General features: G+C 38.7%; 2 protein-coding genes across 5 annotated transcripts in view; one reads left to right on the top strand and one right to left on the bottom strand.

Annotated features, from left to right (window-relative positions):
- Positions 1 to 4,576: 4,576 nt before the first annotated feature.
- The window catches only part of ift74 (intraflagellar transport 74), a 25,582-nt gene continuing 8,609 nt past the window's right edge, over positions 4,577 to 21,549 (top strand). For 2 of the 3 annotated variants that reach the window (XM_034861969.1, XM_034861966.1), the window contains exons 1-11: positions 4,577 to 4,792; positions 5,876 to 6,009; positions 7,209 to 7,350; positions 7,500 to 7,548; positions 7,673 to 7,771; positions 9,959 to 10,019; positions 10,753 to 10,812; positions 10,942 to 11,003; positions 18,481 to 18,619; positions 20,376 to 20,438; positions 20,997 to 21,140. In XM_034861969.1, the coding sequence (XP_034717860.1) occupies positions 5,881 to 6,009; positions 7,209 to 7,350; positions 7,500 to 7,548; positions 7,673 to 7,771; positions 9,959 to 10,019; positions 10,753 to 10,812; positions 10,942 to 11,003; positions 18,481 to 18,619; positions 20,376 to 20,438; positions 20,997 to 21,140 (948 nt within the window). In that variant the 5' untranslated portion in view covers positions 4,577 to 4,792; positions 5,876 to 5,880. The remainder of the gene's footprint in view (positions 4,793 to 5,875; positions 6,010 to 7,208; positions 7,351 to 7,499; positions 7,549 to 7,672; positions 7,772 to 9,958; positions 10,020 to 10,752; positions 10,813 to 10,941; positions 11,004 to 18,480; positions 18,620 to 20,375; positions 20,439 to 20,996; positions 21,141 to 21,549) is intronic. The other variant, XM_034861967.1, reaches the window with a different exon arrangement.
- LOC117937771 (leucine-rich repeat-containing protein 19-like) lies at positions 12,998 to 17,785 on the bottom strand. 2 transcript variants are annotated; one of them, XM_034861971.1, is made up of 7 exons: positions 17,702 to 17,785; positions 15,616 to 15,726; positions 15,218 to 15,465; positions 14,792 to 14,903; positions 14,427 to 14,514; positions 13,566 to 13,766; positions 12,998 to 13,447 (listed from the first exon to the last, which is right to left on the bottom strand). In XM_034861971.1, exons 2-7 carry the CDS (start codon positions 15,715 to 15,717, stop codon positions 13,155 to 13,157), a joined length of 1,044 nt encoding a protein of 347 aa, XP_034717862.1. In that variant the 5' UTR covers positions 15,718 to 15,726; positions 17,702 to 17,785; the 3' UTR covers positions 12,998 to 13,154. The 2 variants fall into 2 exon arrangements, with proteins under 2 accessions (XP_034717862.1, XP_034717861.1); XM_034861970.1 differs by having other exon boundaries at positions 13,001 to 13,447; positions 15,218 to 15,468.

Genomic DNA, 21,549 nt, shown 5'->3' with positions numbered 1-21,549 from the left:
AAACATATGTAAAATTACAAAATAGATAATGGAATATGGATTAGGAATATGCTGCACAAATTAAACAAGTTTTCTTACGACAAAAGGTTTATTTCAACTGACAGTCATATTGGACTGGTCCAACATAAATAACTAAGGACCATGTCTACAGAACACGACGTGTTCTACTGGTCGGACAGTATAAAATGCATAAATAAAGTTAACAGGACAGCTCCACAAAATAAACTATATATTGCATATCGCCCCTTTCGATATATTTGCCTATTTTATGTTGTGTTGACTTTACTCAAGCACATTGCTATTGAAAAGTTTATACAATATATATATATATGTATCTTATGAGAGTAACGGCAAGTCTTATCAAACAAATCCCAACTAAACAGAGACAATCCCAATGTAATAACAACATAAGCATACATTAGTGCTGCTTTTGGACCCCCAGAATAATGTATAGGTCATACTCACTTCTATAACAATGTGCTGTGTAACGATATTGCGTTGATATATCTTTCACCCCTAACAAAGCACGCGTACCAGTACTTATTCAAAGTAGCAGTATAAAATGAAAGTGGCAGTTTTTATTTAAACTGCACATTTACTTGTTTGAATCTCTCTTTAAAACTCGCAAAACTTAACTTATGTAGCAATTTTCAAAACATAGATTCAAAATGCTTTACAGAACCCACAGTTAAAAAGATAAGATTAAAAAAATCCGCTGATCTGAGCAGGAATATGCTGCACAGTGATCTGGCTGCTTGAATCTTCTGCTGCTAAGTAACGAGTATGACCGGTTGGACACAGTGCCCAGTCCCTCACCCATATCTGACAATTGAAAGCTGTGGGGAAAGGGGCGGGAGAGGGACCACTGCATTGAGAAGTGAATTTCCATATATGGGTGCCTGCAGTTCCAAATGAGCTGTCTAGGCCCCCTCAAAACCCAATACTGACCTCGTACTGTGGCTTGAAACCAGGTTCCACCAAGATTTGAACTCAGATCGCTGGATTCAGAGTCCAGAGTGCTAACCATTACACCGTGGAACCTTCACATTTGTGGCATGGGTTTACTCGGCAGATTCTTTCATAATATCACCCTGTATTATATTAAAGGCACACAACAATCACAAGGAAGATGAAAAAGCAACAATTGCTGGCCAACTTAAGTCATTTAGTTAGCTAAGTGTTTAGAGGATTTGGGAAAAGGCAAGTCAAGAACAGGTTTTTAAAGGACTTGCCACAGACACTGAATACAGCAGAAGAGATGTCTAATGAGTACAAACACATGGTAACTTTACAAAACAAATGGTCACAATCCACCGTATTTGCAATTGCGTATCTCGCGCACATTCATGTCCTTTTAATACAAAAGAACCGCTCCGTTCTTTATTCCCAATATCATGTCTCAGACATTAGTTCCAGATGAAAACACAAACTGTCAGAAGTGGGATTTGAACCCATGCTTCCATTGTAGAGACTGCAACCTGAACACAGCGCCTTGGACCGCTCTGCCATCCTGACTGAACCGTCAGACATTTGTTAGGACCTGTGTGTAAAATTATAATATAGTGAATCAAACATGTCATGCTATAGTATATTCTCAGTCATCCTTGTCATAGTTAACAAAGGAAGGTTTCTCAGTTGTAAGTCCAAATATATGGGTGTTCATGGGAACGTGGAAGAAAGTCACCATGGTGGCAATGTGCTTGACAATGCCAATATATGGCGTGGGATGAAGCAGTCTTATTGACTTTGTACCCCAATGTGCAATACAGGCTAAATCCTATGGTGGGAGTCAAGATCCACCAATCCACAATCCACAATCCACAATCCAGGTCCACAAATATACCTGCCAAATGGGAAATATACTGATGTGTCCATTTTGGTTCCTGATCCGTGCTATTTTCCCAAAAGTGCGAAACTAGACCAAAGGCAACTGGACTTGGTAAACGGTCCTTCGCAATAGGTTTTTCTCTCATCCAAGAGACTTCTTTTGTTGTTTTTTACAAAGAAAGGTTTGGACACAGTGCCCAGTCCCTCACTCATTTCTGACAATCGAAAGCTGTGGGGAAAGGGGAGTTCCAAAGCTGATAGACCAATTAATAAGCAATTCTGATGCACTATACCGGCCCATTCAGGATGAGCACTGTATACTCTGACTGCAGCAGCACAAGTTCAAATCTCAGTGATACCTAATTTTTATTTATTTTATTTATTTTATTTATTTTATTTATTTTATTTATTTTATTTATTTTATTTATTTTATTTATTTTTTATTTTTTTTTATATAGTAGTGGGGTTTGAGGGGGCCTAGACAGCTCATTTGGTACAGCGGGCGCCCATGCATAGAGGTTCACTTCTCAATGCAGTGGTCCCTCTCTTGCCCCTTTCCTGTGTTCAGCAGTCCTGTCAAAAATAAAAAGGCCAAAAATGGCCAAAAAACAATCTTATAAAAATGGAATTGGGTTTTGAACCCAAGCCTCCAGTGGAGAGTCAGACCCCGACTGAATGAACAGATTTTCAGCATGACCTATTTCAAATATTATAATGTAGTTAATCAAATATGTCATGATATAGTGGGTTCTCAGTCATCCAGATCATAGTTATCAAGGGAAGGTGTCTCAATTGTCAGTCCGTGGGACCACCGACAAAACATGGGGAGCAGGAGTCGGTCGGACCGCCGACAAAACTCGAGGAGTAGGAGTAACTCTGGCATTAAACAAAGGCACAGAAAGTTTCAGGCAACGGCACAATCCCAGAGATGTTGAGAACTGGCACAGTTACTGGGGAAGCGGTCCCACGGATTCTAGGAGAGCAGTCGGCTGAGATTCCGGAGGTCTTTGCCTTTTTCATTACATAAAAAAGGCAAACAGTCTGAAAAATGTGCATACTGTCACCAGCCAGAAACTGTTGAACATGTTAAAATTAATTTCAAAGAATACAACACCCAGAGAGATAGCACCTTTTCCATACACTTCATAAGGCAGACCACCACACATTTTCACTGTCAGGGCTATTCAAGTGTGTATGGCTACAGCCTGGAGCATCCCATGTCATGCCGTTCCATCTCATGCCGTCCCACCTGTTGCCGTCTCCAAGCTTCTACTTTTCAAAATAAAAGCTTGCATTTGGAATAAAATAAGCTTGCGTCAACAATCAGGCCATGAATAAAATACTTTAAAAAATATATGTCTGTCTATAAAATGAATGCAGATTATAGGCAAACTAAAAAAAAGCATTCTGTCATCTCACCTTGTGCGGTCCCAGAGCTTCTACTTTTCAAAATAAAATACTTTAAAAAGTATCTCTCTTGGCATACTTTTCAAAGTAAAAGCTTGCGTCAATGTGCTAATGACTAAAAGACTTGAAATATATATATATTTTTTTTTAACTAAACAGTAACGGCAAATGGAATAAAACACTTAAAAAAATATGTCTACGAGATAAATACAGACTATAATACTGGTGAATAAAACACTTCAAATATATGTCCATCTACAAAATTAATGCAGATTATAGGCAAACTAAAAAAATCCTTTTGCCATCCCGCCTATGGTGCTGTCCCTGAGCTTGTAGTTTTCAAAATAGAAGCTTGAATCTGGAATAAAACACTTAAAACATAAGACTATCTGTCTTACTTTTCAAAGTAAAAGCTCACATCAACTACCATGCTAATAAATAAAATATTTGAAATATTTTGTGTTTTTTTATGTTTAAAATATATAGGTTCCTCTCTAAAATAAATGCAGATTATAGGCAAACTAAAAAATTCCTTCTATGGCTGCAATTTGGAGCCTCCCATCTCATGCCCTCTCGCCATGCTGATAAGTATATTGTATAGAAGAAGTACATTGTATTTGCAGCAATGTCCCAGTGAAGTGTGAAAACAATATAGAATATAACATTTAAAAGGAAACTTGGAAAGAGTGTAACATGTTTATTTTTGTATTCTTGTTCTTGTGTGTGCAGATCCTTGTCATCCCTCCTCAGGAAATCCTGCTGTTAGTTGTCAGAAATGGCTGCGTCGCTGATGCAGGTTTCATCTAATGTAGGCTAGGTTAATATCCGGGAACAACAAAACAATTCATAATGAGCAAACTATATGTATGGCAAAATTGTTGCTTTAACAATTTTTAACGTTTTTCAATTGATTGCAACAACCGTGGTCACAAATTTACCCGTGACTCCATCTTGAAAATAATTCGCAATTTCGTATTTTTGACCCTCTGGATTCAACGTTGGACACACCTTGGCATGAGACTGGACGGCATGACAAGGGACGCTCCAGGCTGCTTCCATACCTCTCGGGCTATTATGGAAAACAGCAGGCGAGATATATCACTGTATTATATATCACTATATTTATACGTTTCTAAGAGAAAATGATTTAGTAAAGCGTATTTAGGATTTTCTATTTCATAAAAAAAAAAAAAAAAGATCTGCATTTAGCTGTCATTTACACTCCGGTCCTATTGGTGGCGGTAATGCACCTTGAAGTTGGTTTGCCAACCGCCAACAAACCAAGATGAAAACATATTATGAAGAAGAAGAAGAAGAAGAAGAAGACGAAGAAGAAGAAGAAGAAGAAGGCACCAACACCAACATCAACAACAGTTACTAGGGTAACGTCAACATTTCGAGTTGCTGACTTTCTTCTAGCTAGCTGGCGTTCTTCAATTTTTAGCATTTTCCTCTAAAGTAAACTAGTTAACTAACGTTAACTAGACAGTGGTTGGAATTTTTAAAAATAAATAACGCTGCTGTCGACGAAAAAGACCAAGACAGAGTTAATCTTAAGGTAAGAAACACTAACGCAAACGTAACATTAACGCTATATACAACAAGAACGAGCTAACCTATGCGTTAGTTTAACTTTGGTTAATGGCATGAATGTATGGTGGCGTAAATTGTTTAATAAACAAAATATCTAACGTGTATCACATTCAAAACGATCGAAATTAGTTCACGTTACACTCTTTTTATTTCAGATAACGTCAACAGCAGTTAACGTTTAGCTAGCTAGCTAACAAGAATACGATATAAAGTTAACACAGCACAGAATGATGATAATAGAGTGAAAATATTGTAATTTCCCTTTTGGGATTAATTAATTGTTATTAGTATTCTCGCATTCTGATCAGACTCAGGGAATTCTTCAAATGGGCATTTTGGCTTTTATGGTTTGGAAGTTGTGTTTTAACAGAAAAACAACGTTTTCTAAACTAACATCGCTACTCCGTAGAATCACATTGACAGACCACAATAGGTCTATCTGTTATAATGTTAACTTATCTGACGGCATCAGTGGTGCAGGTATGCTGAGAGAGCTTTTATGCCAAGGTTCATTTTAATAAATATCTTACAAGGTTTGCGTTCCTGAATCCAGGCTTTTCAAAAGGTAAAGTTAGTGTCAGGTGAGTTTAGCCAAAAAAAACAACAGTCCAATGTTATAGAAAGTTTGGCCACAAAGAGAAATAAATTGCAGTCTCTTCAGATGCTAGAAATAATCAAGTGAAACACTGGGACGTTAAAAACCTTTCGGTCAGAGGACCATTGTCTTCTAGCTTCTGAAGAGCCTCTTCTACTTTTTGTCAGTGTGCAGGCATTTTTTCTAAATGGGATTTTTATGTAACCAGAACAAAAGTTGCATCTATAATTGAGTGTAAAAGTCACCTCTTACAGAAGCCCTGGAGACCCTTACATTATCTCTGCCAATCAGGCACATGTCTGCAAAACAGAGAAAACTGTCAACATACTAACAAGCCCTGAGTTATAGTAGCACCAGTAGGCTGTATGGATTTGTTTCCCTCCATAAGCAACACATAGTATTTGTTATTAGGCTACCTGGTATTGTTCCTGTTATTGTTTTTACTGACTTTAGGCATCATGGCAAGTCAGCGGCCTCCCTCCAGCATAGGCCGCCCAATGAGCCGCAGTGGATCTGTGGTCCCTGTCGCTGGAAGACTCCCAACGGCCGTTCGACCTCCTCCTACAGCTGTTCGAGTTGCAACTGGGGTATGTCAACTGCAGCTTGGATTTCTTTTAGCTTTGGGATACAAATGCTCTTCCTGAGTACTTTTGGGAACTTTGATGGAGTTGATTAGCGTCACTAACACTGACACTCTCTGGATAGCCTACATTAGCAACCTCTGCCGACAGTGGCAAGGCACCTGTCAACTTGTATTGCAAGCAGTTTTGGACAGTAGTGTTGCTATTTTAACTACTCTCAATCGTGCCCACACAAGCTATATTTACTTCGAGCATTTCCGAAACTTAAGTGAGCAAAGCTTTCTGCTGGTCTGAAATACAACTGCTGAGGATCATTGACGCCACCGCCCAACACGGACGTGTATTGTCTTATACGTACATGGGTGTATAAAAAATAGCTAATGTAGTAAACCTCTTTTGCCATGTTGCTGTAGCTTAAGCTTTCCACAACTGCAGCCACAACTGACTACTCAGATTTTGCAGAGACACAAAATTGAAACGTAATTGGAAGATGACTGTATGATGATAAAAGGGCTACTCTTAATTTTCTTTTGCCAGTAGAGAGCAGTACTGCTTTGTTGACCAGTGGGGAATCTTGAGAATGTGTAATGAATATTGTGCTGAATATTGCAAAGGCATGCTGTTTTATTTTGTATGTTAAAGTGCTAATATTATGCTGTTTGATATTTCCCTTATCATTATTGTGTTATATATTTTTTTTGTGCTTGTTATAGGTTTACAAAGTGAAAAAGCCCAAAGTCACTTTGTAACACACGTTATAATGCTCGGCTAGCTGCTAGCCTGGCACACCCTCATACTCTGCAACTGACAAGCTTGCAGTACTTAATGTGCGAGGGTGAAAAAAGGAGCTGCAGTACAACAAAAATATTGTGTTTTCTGAAAATTAAACCACATAAACCTATTCTGCTTCAACCTCTAAATACAATTATGTACCTGAAAATGAGCATAATATGAGCACTTTTAGAAACTATATTTATGTCTTGTTTCTCCCAACTTCAGTGAGTAGGCCTATGCACTTTGAATAAGCAGTATCAGTAAAAAAATTATATTGTGATAAATATTGATATCGATCAAAATGGGAAAATATATCAGGGCCCATTCCTCAGTTATACTCTGGAGTTTATATGTGTAAATGGCTATGGTGTAAAATGAGCTATAGTAGAAACCCAGTCCTATGGAGTTTTATTCTTTCATTTTCCATCCAGATCGTTCCAGGTACAAGTGGTCATCCCGGCATGAGGGGCGGCATCCCCATCGCCGCCCCTGGAGTTCTATCAGCACAGATAAAAGTGACTGACAGGCCTGTGACACAACAGGGGCTCAGTGGTATGAAGACTGGCATGAAAGGTAAGTCTGAAGAGCATAGATTGCATAGATTTGTATTTTTATAGTTTAATGTTAGGGCAGAAACTTTGAGCCGCTGTCAGCTATGTTGAAACCGTCTTAACATTACAAGTCTCACTTCTCATTCTCTCCACCACCTCCATCCCCAAAAGGACCTCAGAGACAGATTCTGGATAAGTCCTACTACTTGGGCCTTCTTAGGTAACCCATGCTACTATTAGACCATTAGTCCCGTTCCAGCAGGGCAGCTGTTTCTTAAACATCCTGTTGGTACACACGGGTCAATGTTACCATTAAAAAGTGAATGTTCTTGTTGTGCTGTTAGGAGTAAGATCAACGAGTTAACCACAGAGACCAGCAAACTGCACAAAGAGATTGACAACTACAACCAGGAGAATTCTGTGTATCTCTCCTATGAGAAGAGGTGAGTGGTGTTTTTACCATGTTCTCCTGTGGTATTTAGGCCTACTGCAGTACACATCATTTATATATTCATGTTTCTATGTTATTAGACTGCATTGAAGCATGGATCCAGTTGAAAAAATAAGATACACGGAACAAAATTATAAAACTGACTTCTGTTCACTTCTCCTTTGCCAAGAAAACTCTGGGTTTGTAAACCCTGAGATGAAGGAAACTCTGGGTTTTCATTTTCAAAAAAAGAGGTAACTTTACCTCAGTCGGTTACTATGGTAACTGAGCCTTTGAACCTCACCTGGTCGGGAGCAGGTTTTTTCAGTAATCCTTCTCTCAGTCTCGTCCCTCTCACACAGCGCTCTTTCATTTCCTAATTCATTCATTCAGTGTGTATCAGGCCCATTTTAGCACAGTTTGTTAACTGCATGAATAAAAAAAACAGTGTTGGTTTATTAACTGTGTTAGGCAGACTATGAAACTCAATGCCATGCCAAGCTGTGTTACTTCGCAGGGAGTTAAACATATGTCGGGAGATGATATTGAGCCCCCGATGCATTTCAATTACCAGATAACTTCCTATTCATGTGGTATCTATCCGTTATGTAGCCTACATAACCTTATCCGCCCTCATATCACTAATATCACCCGTCGTGGACATGCTCTACATCCCAGCAGATACTCCGTCTCCCATTACATTTTCTTGCAAAAATAAGTCTTCTTTACAACATTAGTGATGCAGAGCATTTTAGTAAAGCCACTGTATAGCAAAGGACCATCAGAAGAGTGTGACTGGCTATGAAGCGTCTTTTAAACATGTCTGTAGTGTTCCCTGGACACAAACCAGTAAGAGCCATTAAAAAAGAGTTCCACAGTATTGCAGTTGAGGATGTAAACACAATACATCCATGTACACCCTTTGAAATTAAAGATTGTGAATTATGAATCTTTTAATGACGGTGCTGCAGCCACAGAATGGGATTAGTAGGCCTAGTACTTTTTCACCTGCAGTATTGCACCTAAATGAAATAGATTATAGGTTCAATACCATTTCACTAGTAATATTAGGCTATACTTATGAGTGAATATGATATACACTATATCGGAATAACGCATTTACTCTAGCAACAATTTTCTCCAACGCAAATTCTCCCTTTTTTGCAGCAGCCGCTGTGTTGCTTTACACGAGTATTTTTGCCGACCTGTTTGCTTGTGATTATTACCATGGTGAATCGTATTATAATGGCTCTATTAATGCTGTGGTGGTGCACGTTCAAATGTTGTTTTAGTTGCAACAGAAAACTCTGATTGGACAGATAGTCTAGCTAGCTGTCTGGATTTACCCTGCAGAGCTCTGAGGAGCAGGTAACCGTAGTCCTCAGAAATCCACCAGAGTTTAGAATTCAAACACAAAGACAGAGGAAGGTAACAGACATCCGACCGAAAAGAAAGACATCCGCCGGAATTTACAGTGCCAACGGAGCAGTCCCTATAGTGGAACGTCGTGGATATAGACCAGGAACTGTTAGACAACAGAAGTTGAAATCCAGTCTGTTTGTGCTATATTATTAACGATTTACATGCAAATATAAGGGCCCTTGTAGCATAAATTAGGGATTAGGGATGTAACAGGAAAATGTATCCTCATGATTATAGTGACCAAAATTATTACGGTTTATGGTGTTATTGTGGCATTTTTAAAAGTGTGTTCAATATGTTCAGAAAGCGCTGATAGGCCTACACAAGCTGAAATATTTTCTAGAGTGTAACAGTTTTCATTATATTACAAAAATATAGGCAATACATTTGTAAAAACGACTGAAAACTAAAGCTGTAGGGTGTCCAGTAAGACCTGGAAACAGAGATGTCTGACTTTAAGATCCAGGAAGATTTATTTACAACTCCAACATAAAGTTAACTATGAAGTTGTATATGACGTTACATATGAACTTCGGATGTCGTTCTGAAATATAAGCAAATCATAATGCAAATTATGATATTTTAAATGAAAAGGGTCATGTTTAACCATCAACATTGCTACCTTAGTTTACCATTACACCGGTAATCGTTCCCTAAATAGTAATAGTAATGCATCCCTAAATAGGATGAATTAATATTATAATAAACAATTGCATAACAGTGTGGGAGAAAATAAATCTTAAATTACCAACCATTTGTGGTTTTCTTCCCCCTTCAGAGCTGAAGGCCTTGCTACAGAGATAAAGGATCTACAAGGCCAGCTTGCTGACTACAACATGGTAAATATCGGTAGACTACAAGTTTTAGCCATTGTCTGTAATTATTTTGAATGTGTAATCATGGGAAAATAATCATACATTTGTATATTCTGAATATCCCAAGCAAACAGTTGAACAATTAATAAAATAGTATCAGACAGATATTCTTACACTTTATGTATTGTAATTCATAATGACTGCATAAAATAAAGAAAGCAAACACCAATAGATTAGCCCAAACACATGACCGGTTGGAAGGAAATCCCTCCATATCTGTTAGCTACAGTTAAGGGCTGTCCACACTAAGAACATTACCTTTAATGAAAACTTTTAATACATAGTTTTAAAAATCTCAAGTGGAAGGCAGAGTCCACACAGTAACTACAACAACAATGTCAAACAATATCGTTGGGATTACTTTCAAAGAGATATGATGAACTGACAGCCAATCCAAATCCATCTGAATTTACAACGTGACACAGTGGAGAGAAACATTGCGGAGAGATGTGTTTTACTCAGGTAGTTAGTGGCGTGATGTGACTTTTCCACTCAGTTCAGCTACTTAGATCCTTTAGTTCTTTGTATGTTTGTATTTGTAAACATTAGTACATTGAAAAGGAATCTTGTGTTTTGGTTGTGTTATCGTACTGTCGGTGTGTAACAGTTTAGAACATTTTTGTTTTATAATGGACTGTGCTACCCGTATTTATCACTTGAGTCCTTCTGATATGTAGCTTTTTATTTTTATTTCCAGCTGGTGGACAAGCTTAACACCAACACAGAGATAGAGGAAATGATAAACGACTATAACATTGTAAGTACATTATGTAAGCAATATGGTAACTTTTGTGATACGAATCACAGATGCTATGCAGCAGACTTATTGCGAATATAATGATTGCCTGCTCATTCCTGTTATTATTCTTCCTCTCTACCCTCCCAGTTGAAAGCCCAGAATGACAGCGAGGCTGAAAGCATTGATAACATCTTCACTGAGAGGAGAGAGTAAGTACTCGGTGGACATTTAATTATGGTTATTGCAGTGTGTTCTCAACAACACACGTGCATTGCTTGAGTTCAATGGGTAAGGATTTATGTTGGGATATTGAATAACGTCGTAATTCTAAAAGATCGGTAATAGAAGAAAGTATGAAAAATATGTTTTTTGTATTTTATACGCTTTGATTGAATTATCAATTTGTGTCATCAATGATTGATTTAGGAAATTGATTAATTGTTTGGATGTCCTGGTCATTTCTTTTTAAAAAGTTATCATTTATTTGCAGTTGAACAACAATTTGATCTGCATACTGCAGATGAAATTCATGCAGTTGCATGAATCAACATTTTTACTTTACAGTACATGGTAATCTTTAATTGGACTTGAGTGCAGCTTAAAAGTTGAGTACCTTCAAAAAAGCCGTAAACGTTATTTTGCACAAAACTAACTGAAACAGAAGAAAAAAGCACTTGTAAACATCTTTTAAAAGTGTGGTAGCTAACATTATGGCCAGAAGCTAAACTGAAAGTTAACCTAAACTACATGCACCAAGTAATTAATACTGTATGTCAATCAAAAATACCAACTAATACAGACATGTTAAGAAAGTATATGGGTAATCCCTATAAAGACATCTGAAGAGCTCACAAAACATCTCTCTATGAGGAACTGTCATGCAGTTCATAGAGAGCAAGTAGCAAGCTTAACATCCTAACTTGCATCATGTTGAGTAAAGGTGCCATCTGTGCTCTGTTTGTCAAAGTATGATCGGGCGTTACATGTTACATTACATATCTGTCAGCCAGAAACGGGTCTCTTAGTTGAGCAAGAGCTCAGTTGTAGAAACGGCAGTAGCTTACAGTAGGAGCCATAGAGCCAGGACATTTTAGTGACTCAGAGAATGATATTACTAGTCTGGATCAACGGAAGTACATTTCCAGGATAATTGCCTTACATCCGGGGTAATGCCCGCTCTCTGGTTGTTGCCATAGTTAACCTTTTTTTGCTTTGGGAAATGACAACTAATTTTGAGCTAGCAAGCTACACGCTGACAATGTCAAGTTTTGATGAAAATTTGGATGGTTCCACAAGGCAGGCCTGCTTGATTTTTTTCTGTGAATGATTTTAAAGACTTATGTTTTTGTTTACGGCATTATCTAATGCTACTGACGAAGAACACACAGCTTTAAACTGGTAAGAGAAAATTACGTTTAACCGTGTATCTGGCTAATATAAAAAGCTTTGTTACTGTGTGAACCGTTAACGCATTTGATATTGTATGTGGCATTTTCTTTTGTCAGGAGAAAATGTTGCACCAATTTTTCTTTATTCTGCAGAACCACCGTTACTGCGTCCAGAGCATAGTGATTGCATAGTATGATTGGTTTAAAGAAATGAAAACACCCCAGTTTTTATTTTCCTATCACAAAATGTACAGTATGTGTGGTGTAGCCAGACTTTGACTCCATATCACTGTGGAGATAGATCTACAGTGGTGCTCATAAGTTTACATGCCCATGCTTAAGTTGACTAAAAAGAGGAATAAAATCATGTTTTGGAAATTTATCTTAATACCTTAATTAAAAAATGAGGTAAAATCCAACCTTTAAGGACCCCAATTTTCTTTGTAAATGAATAATGTATTGTAAATAAATAAATGTCCTTCCTTAAAATAGAGGGGGCATAAGTATACATAAGATTTTTACTGTTAAAGGCCAGTTATTTCCTGAATCCAGGATACTATGCATCCTGACAAAGTTCCCTTGGCCTTTGGAATTAAAATAGCCCCACATCGTCACATACCCTTCACCATACCTAGAAATTGGCATGGTTTTATATCAGTCAGACTAATAGCTGGTTTGATTTATATTGAGAGATGATTTTATGGAAAGTATCCCATGCCAATCTCTATGTACTAACCAGAGCTTAGAAAATAGTAACAAATAGTGAAATGGTTTATTTAGCTTTCAGGCGAAATATACTATACATCACCTCTACAGGAAATATTATTTCGGTACCATAAAAGTGAGCACCTAGTTTTTTGAATACACAAATGACAGATTTTCTTTTTGTGATCATTGCCTCCTCATATTATTACTAGTTCACCAGTGCTGTTTGATTCTTTGTGGATCTGTTGAAGCCTCCTGTCCTGTATTTCACTCTTCCCTCTTGATGTATGGATCCTCAAAATACCCATCCTCCTCCTCTATTTGCCCACTCTCTTGTTTAAAAGTGAATGTCGGATGGTGCAGGTATCTTCTCGTCTCTGACACAACATCCTCCTCCACATCATCCTCCTCTTGGCGCAGTTGCCGATGACGGTAGTTGTGGAAGAGCTTGTACCAGGAAGGCCCCTTTATGCCACATACAATGAGCATGGAGGTAGTTAATGCCAAGGCTACAACACATGCTGTGAACTTCCATGAGTTGCCGAGCACAGGTGTCTGGTCTTATTGGGTATGCAGGATGGAGAGAGAGGAGAGACTAGTCTGTTTAGAATGTTTAGTTCTATTTGTACATCTGCCTATGCAATAGAAGAAAAGTGAAAAACCAATGCCTAGTCCTACCTTTGTTGGTTTTGGGGTTTTGTCTTGATGACAATGTGGTCTTCAGCTTAGTGGATAAGCCCCAAGACTGTTGAGTGTTGACTGATTTTTGTTGGTCTGTAGCAAAGATGGATGGTGGTGATGGGTAACACATAGCTGTAGCCTGCAAAAAATCCCTTTCAGCCTGCTTTTCTTGATAACCACAGGTGACTTGTGGTCCCCCTGTAGAGCCACAGATATAAAAGTAATTTAATGAACATTCTCTCAAGCCCCTTAATAATATGCACCCCTTTACATTAATCTGACTGCAATTTAATTGATTCATGTCTGATATAGCACCCTGGTCACTGACTCCAAGCTTTTGACCTTATTATTTATACAGTTTCTTGAATGCACCTCTGTTAATTATCCAGTGCTACCGTGAATAACTGGCAGCTGACCCTGATTGTATTGCAGCCTTGATTTACCTGTGAGATGTCACTTGTTTTTACATGCCAGGAAGAAGAATGTGCGTTGAAACGTGTAGGCACTAAGCTCACTTATTAAAGGCTTTTGGAATTTTTGCAAAGCAGTATGCCTTAGTAATTTGGTTATTGCTTTTTTTTTATCATAAAGCTAAGTGTAAGTCTAACCTCTTTTTTGGTCACGTATGTACTTGAATGCAAAGAGCACCTGTATTTGGATATCCGCATTAGTTACATAGTCCTCCTTAGGCTATCCATTGGCATTTGCTCTTTATATTTTTTTATGGGTACCAGGTACTTGGCATTTGGTACTTGGCATTGATTCGCCTCTAGTTTTGATCAGACCTTTGGTTCCAAGTTCCAGTCACATGTCAGCTCTATTACTGAAACTTCAAAACTGCAGAAAGGACATTATTACCAATTGTAACTCCAACTGCTTCAACCTCTCCCGTGCTGCTCAGCAGCGGGCAAGAACAATTCCAGGGGTTTTCCTGTAGGTTCAGCACCTAATGAGACCAGACTTTATCAGATAATGTGAAAAAATTTACGTGATTGTCCAGGTTTGCTAGTTGTGTTTTCTTTGACATAGAAATTACTTTTATCCACTTATAACTACGCATTTGATATTACATTCTTGAAGGAACAAATTATACTCTCTCCAATTGAAAATAATAACTTGCAATACAAATATATTTTGTAAGGTTGTTTTTTAAACATTGATGAATTAGATAGGAACTGGGGGGGGGGGGGGGGGGGGGGGGGGGGGGGGGGGGGAGGTGTTACCTGTAGATTATTCAGCTGTCTCAATAGTTGTGTATGGAGACTTGTTAGCAGGTTGTGGGACAGGTCCAGCTCGGCCAGGACATCTAGGCCGGAGAAAGACTCTGGGTCCAGGCTACAGTTACACCCAGTAGTAGGATCAGTTTAAACACTTTAATTATTGTAGCAGCAGCGATGGTAGTACACATACTTTATCACTCAAATTAATACCAGTGATGCATCACTCTCGGCTAATTTTACACTCAACAACTAATTAGCCTTATTTTGGTCTGTACATTAAAAAAAGTCTAGAGCAGTACAGAGATGCGACATCTCACCAAATATGATCAAATGTGACAATAGTATCCATGAACAGCACTTGTATATAATGTATACTGCTGACATCTTTGTATGTAGAATGGAAGCTAGCGTCTTAGCTTTCTTAATTACCTTCTGATTTTGTTCCTGGATAGAGACAGCACTCTGAGGTGTGGTACCACAGAGAAGTACTTGGCTGGTATACAGGTCACCAAGTTTCCATCCAGGTGGAGTTCTACCAGTCTTGGATAACTAGCCAGGGCTCGTCTGTTAGCCCTATTTAGGGTAATCAGGTTCCCCTCAATCAACAGTTTAGTAACAGAAGAACTGTTGGAACTATGTGGTATGACTTGCAGAAGCGTGTTGGTCAAGTTCTTTACCTGCTGATGTATGGATGGACAGTTAGTACAACAGAAGACTAATCTGAATAAACATACAAATGAATCATCATTGCTCTTAAATGTTGGCTAAAAATATTTTCACTCACTTCAAGTGCTAAAAAAGAATAGAAAGAATTGAACATTTCCTACCAGTGTGTCGTCTTCCAAAACCTCAGCATTACTTCCCAGAATATTAATTGCCAACACTGCACTCAACCACAGCAGTAAAAGAGGTTGCCAGCATCCCTCCATTATCCTACCCTGAAATACAGTAAACACTCTGGATGATCAATCCTTTCTTTTGTTAAATAGCCTCCTTTGTTTTACCTGGGATGCTAAGACCAATAAGAAGTTGGTGTTCTGTAACTTGCAAATTTTTTTAATTTTCAAAATTCTTTCCATCATTAGGGTTCACAGATTATGGGCCCTATTTTGACGGCGTGAAACACAGGTGCAGTTAGGGCGTGTCCAAAGTAACTTGCTAGTTTGACGGCGGAAAAAGGGGCCAGTCCTCGTCTTATCCGCCTCTCTCTAACTCACCCAAAGACCGAAGTTTTCGAGGCAGGGACAGCACTAGGCGGGAGGGCATGGCACGGGAGGCTCCAGGCTGCAGCCATACAGTCTCAAAGTTTCCCAAATGTGCGATCTTAAAGAGTGGGGGCCACAGATTAGGTGTCCCTAGAAACTGCGTATCTGACAGTAGTTCTGCATTACAGTAGTTCCGCATTACATTTATTAATTTGCACGCAACTTTTAATTATTTTTATACCATGTATTCTCCGTGTACATTCATGAACCAAACCGTGCTGCTTGTACCGTTTCGGTTCTATACGAATACATTTACCGGTCCAACCCTAGCGTTCGCTGTGCATAAGCCTAGGCACATTATACTAATGCGCTGTTAAAATAACAATGAAATGTTGCCGTATTGACTTTAAACCAGGATTTTGTGGGAAAATTGTGTGATTCCTGCTGCCTCAAGATAGCAATATGCCAAGAATTCACCTGAACACACCTCCCTGTAAGACTGGCACACCCATGGGCAAAAAGATGGGCTCAAAGAAATCAAGCCCCACCCTACCAGAGCCTTGTGCGCGTTTGTGTCTGAGCCTGGCCCAGCACATTAACTGTAATTATGAGCCCAGATTTGAACCCGACAATGTTTTAATACATTAACATTTTTAGAATTATCTTGATGAATCATGAATAATGCAACAAGGACAAAGCATGTAAACTGCGTTGAATGGAATGGATCTGAATGAAGAAATGAAAAAGTGAATGAAAAAAAAAACTCAACCCTAGCTCCCTCAGCCAAGAAGTGTGGGTAACAGATCAAGGTAGCAACATAATCAAAGCCCTGGAACCACATAGGAGACGTTATTGTCTCGATCACCAAATAATACTGTCCTTCGCCACGGGCTACTGCGCACACAATATTCTGATTAAAAATGGCACAAATGGTGATGCATTGCTGCCACAGGGAATTGAGCAACACCCTTTGCCTCTTTTCTTTTTGTAAAGGATGGTCCAGTGTATCCTATGCTTAATGAAATAAGAATGGAACCATTGAAGAACCTTAATACTTAGAAAAATCAACTGGTTCTTAACATTGCTGCCACTTAACTACTTTTGGGTCATTTCACTCCATTAGGAACCTTTCTAATCAAAAAGGATATTATTGACCGCAGCCTGGAACTTTCAATAAAGTGTTAATTAAAAACATCCTTGTGAAAATTACACTCCTTTTCAAAGTCCTTCAATTTTCTTAATCTATTACCTTGTAAGACCATAAATTCTACTAACCCGAGTATTACCACTTGTGTAAACTTGGATAACTTTAGATAGGACGTAACACTGAACCATGTCAACACCTTAAACTATGACCAGGACTCAATCTTTTCATTATCACTTATGTACATATAACAAACATACTCTGCTTACAGACTCAGTGGAAAACTCTTAAATCTCTTAAGTCCCACACACTGGAGTCTCTTATTTTTCTGATATATTTTGGAGAAACCAAACACATTGAACGTCTTGAAACTGAACTTCAGCAAAAGAACAAGCACCTGTGTCAGCAGAATAACCTTTACCCTGCATACACTACAACATCTGTCAGTTTCCTTACTGTTGTTCTTATGTTAAGTTTGTCATCTCACAATGTTTAACATCTCAAACTTATTTTAATCATATTCTGTCACTATTCTATTTTACTGAATAACAACCAAAGATTTACCTTTACTTCTAGGGACACTTAGATGAACTTCAACTCGGTCACCGTAATGCAGCTAGCACAGCAAATGACCTTTGTTCATTGTTGTAAAACCTGTAGCTTACACTCTTTCTGCTAGCTAAAAGGTTGTGTTGGTTGAAGTCAGCCCTCCTTTTCTCCTTTCTCATCTTGGTTAGAAGTATATTTTAAACATTTTGGCCATACCTCTCATTTAAACATTTAAATAATAGAGCAAATGAATGAAGGGGATTAATGACTATTGATGATTTAAGTATTTCAAAGGTTTTTCCAATGATGTATCCTGTTCTTAGGGAAATAGTCATTGTAGGATGAAAGACAAACTAAAAAAGGCAAAGAAGGATTTACAGTACTGGATGGGAGTTGGGTGAGAAGGCAGTTCGATTTATAGGGGGTTTAAATTACTTTAGATAAAAGAAGGAAGGAAAGCAGAAAAGAAGGTAGGAGTGTAATCTGAAGGGAGCAAGGATTTAAGTAAACTGAAGTGAGATAGCCAAGGAGGTAACAGAGAAGGAAAGGAGGAAAACAGCAAGGAAGTAGTGATACTGTATACTGAACATTTGCCCTGTCAATCTGACATCTCTCCACCCTTTCTTCTCTGCATCCTTTCTTAATATATCTAGATATCCATCTATTTTATATGCCCTGGGTTTGAATGTGGCATAAGACCTTTGCCACATGTCTCCCCCACCCCATAATATAGACTAATGAAGGTAAATTAAACAAACAACAAACTCTTCCACCATGATGTGTTTGCTATGCAGAAGAGAGGAGGCTATCCGGCAGATTGAAGAAGGGATCAGGAGGGAAAGGCGGGTTGCCGATGAGGTTGTCCAGGCAATGTCAGCTACAAAGCAAGAGAAGTATTTCACCATGACAACAGCCAATGAGGAACTGCTACAGGTATAAATGTTGTTTTGGTCTAATATTATAATCATACTGCCAGGATGCAAGATTAACTGTTTTTGTCCACCAGCCAAATAGCTAGTGAATGTTAAAGTTTTATCAGCCACGCATTTGAAAACCATTGTTTTTTTGGCTCATGAGTGAAGCAAATCTACCAGCCATTTACATATTTTACCAGCATTTGGCTGGTGGATGGTGTGTTAATTTTTACCCAGCACAATGCTCTTTTCCTTACACTAATTAAATATTAGTGTATTGTCTGTATGATATTTCCATTGATAATATAGAGTGCAGAACATTTCACGCAAACACTGTTTATGTGTTGAAGGAAAGCAGTGGGATTCATATTGCCACATCCCTGTGGTCTCCTTCCCCCTATGGTGATAACTAGTTAATAACACTCTCCTCTAATACTTTACTCTAAACAAATACACTTGCTCAACTTTCTTTTTTAAAGCAAGGATAAAAAGTTATTTCAAATCTGGCATTATTGTGTAAATACTACGGGTCTTTGTTAATCCGACTAACCCAAGTAGTTTAGCACAGTCAACACATTTTGCTTCAAACTCAAGGCCTAAACTTATACACTGAAGCTGTTCCTCATTCCCATGAGATGGTCGATTGCATAATAATCAAATCTTAACAGTGCATTTGGAAGCTTCAAATGACCACATAAAGTCAAATATTTGCAGGCATCACCAGGAAGTTGCCCTCAAACAAGATTATTAGTTTAGAACACTCTTCCAATAAATCATGAAGGTTAATCATGGTCATTTTTCGTTAATACTGCTTAAGGGCCCTGGCACACTAACCCGACGGCTGACTGTTGGCTCCCAGGGTTGGCCAAAAAAGTGCCTCTGAACACACCAAAATGATGCCGATGGCAGCTGATGGGACAAACGCATCATGTGGATCTTGTTAATCCAGAAATTCAAAGCCAGACTGTCATGGCGGCTTGTTAAGAATACGTTTCTGAAAAGATTTAAAGTGTGAAATAGGCCATGCAGTTGCTAAATCTGTCTTCATTTGAGATAGACAAAGGTCAGTTTAAAAGATTTTGAGAGACTCTAGTCACGCTCATCCCGCTCGTCATTTCCGTGTTAGCACTCCACCAATCAGATTGGTCATTTGAGTCCAATTCCCGGCAGTGCCCTACCTTCCGACCGAGCATGTCAACTCGGCCAAAATGAAGGCCGCTGGCCCCTCCAACGGACGACGGCACGGAACACACCAAACAGACTCGAGTCACCGACAAGATAAGACTGTCTGACGGCCGATTATCGGGTAGGTGTGTCGGGGACTTAAGAGAGGTTCTCTCACACTGCACCGCTCCATGCTCCCTTCACTGGTTACCAGTTGCTGCCCACATTCAGTTCAAGACACTCAAGTACTTGCATACAGAGCGATGAATGGCTCAGGCCCAGCTTATATCCAGGACATGGTCAAATCCTACACCCCAACCTCCCCACTCCGCTCTGCATCAGCCAACCTCCTTGCTGCCCCCTCATGGCGATGGACAACTAATCACAACAAATCCAACATCCTGATACTGTTTGCTGTCCTGACTCGAAAATGGTGGAATGAGTTCCCTATTGACATCAGGATTGACGATAGCCTACTCATCTTACACAGCAGGCTAAAACACATCTTTTCTGTCTGCACCTTGGATAATAATTAAAAATAAAATACAGTTCCACTTTCATATGGCTTTTTGTAGTTTGGCTGATTTAAAGGCTGTCTCCTTTTTGTGTAGGAGCTAACTGTTCTACAGGAGGAGCTGGACATTCTGATAACTAGGAAGGAGGACTACGATGCTGTAAGTTGTGTTGAAAACACTGAAAAATAATCAAGGAGGGGTTAGTGTATGGAAGGAAGGGTTTCTGCAGGGTTCAACCCCTAAAATGTAATACATTTTTACATTTTTAATACCACATAGAATGTAAGTTTATACCTGTTGCACAGTCATACTAGCCAAAGTATAAAATATAATAATGAAAACCAAGTGAAATGTGAAATGTCATTCTTGGCAGTATATAATAATTACTCCTAAAATATCATCATATACTTTGTGATGCCAGAGTTGTGGAACAACAGAGATTTTCCAGCCAGGTTTTGCCTGAAGTCAGATATCACATACAATCATGTTACTGCCTACAGCAGGCTAGAAAAAAACATTTAAGACCAGGACATTTTTTTTAGGAAACCAAAGTGAAAGAAATTTGGAAAATGCATGTGAAGTAAATTGCTAATTGCTTTTTTAAGTGACATCCACCACTGTGCAGCAGTAACCTATCTAGGTTTAGCAGTAACAATAGTATTAGATGTTATTATATACTATTATAAATAGATTGATCTTACAATGTCCTGTGTGCAGGAGCTGTCCCACTCGCACATAAAGCAGGAAGTGGTTCGGCTTCATGAGACTCTGTCAGCGCTGGAGGCGAAGCGGGACGCCATGGAGGCTGAGCAAAAGAGTCTGGGCTCCCCACAGGAGGAGAGAGAGCAATTATTCAAACAGGTTGGCTTTATAATTAGCCGAAGAATGGCTGAATGTTAGTTGAGATCACAAAACTACTGACAATATGCAGCAACAATGTTTTATAAAACTAATATAAACTGCTGTCATAAAGAAAAATTGACATGTTTGATAGAAAAATCTTGATTAAATTTCAGAATTTGCAGAAACTAGAGAAATTAGAAGGTAAACAGATTTAATACTATCACCACCAGTGCTGACACCCAAGAGCACCTGTACCCTTTGTTTGGCCGATGGTCCATTAACATGTCATGCCTCTCCATCTAAATAGCACTGTGTTCATTTTCATAGCAGCAAGAACAAACACAGCAAGATACACTGTGTGCACAATTATTAGGCAAGTGAGTATTTTTGACCTTATCTTCATTTTCGTGCATATTTTCCAATTCCA

Source organism: Etheostoma cragini, chromosome 22 (assembly GCF_013103735.1).
Source record: "Etheostoma cragini isolate CJK2018 chromosome 22, CSU_Ecrag_1.0, whole genome shotgun sequence".
NCBI classification, from domain to species: domain Eukaryota; kingdom Metazoa; phylum Chordata; class Actinopteri; order Perciformes; family Percidae; genus Etheostoma; species Etheostoma cragini.
This window is presented reverse-complemented; position numbering and strand designations above follow the sequence as displayed.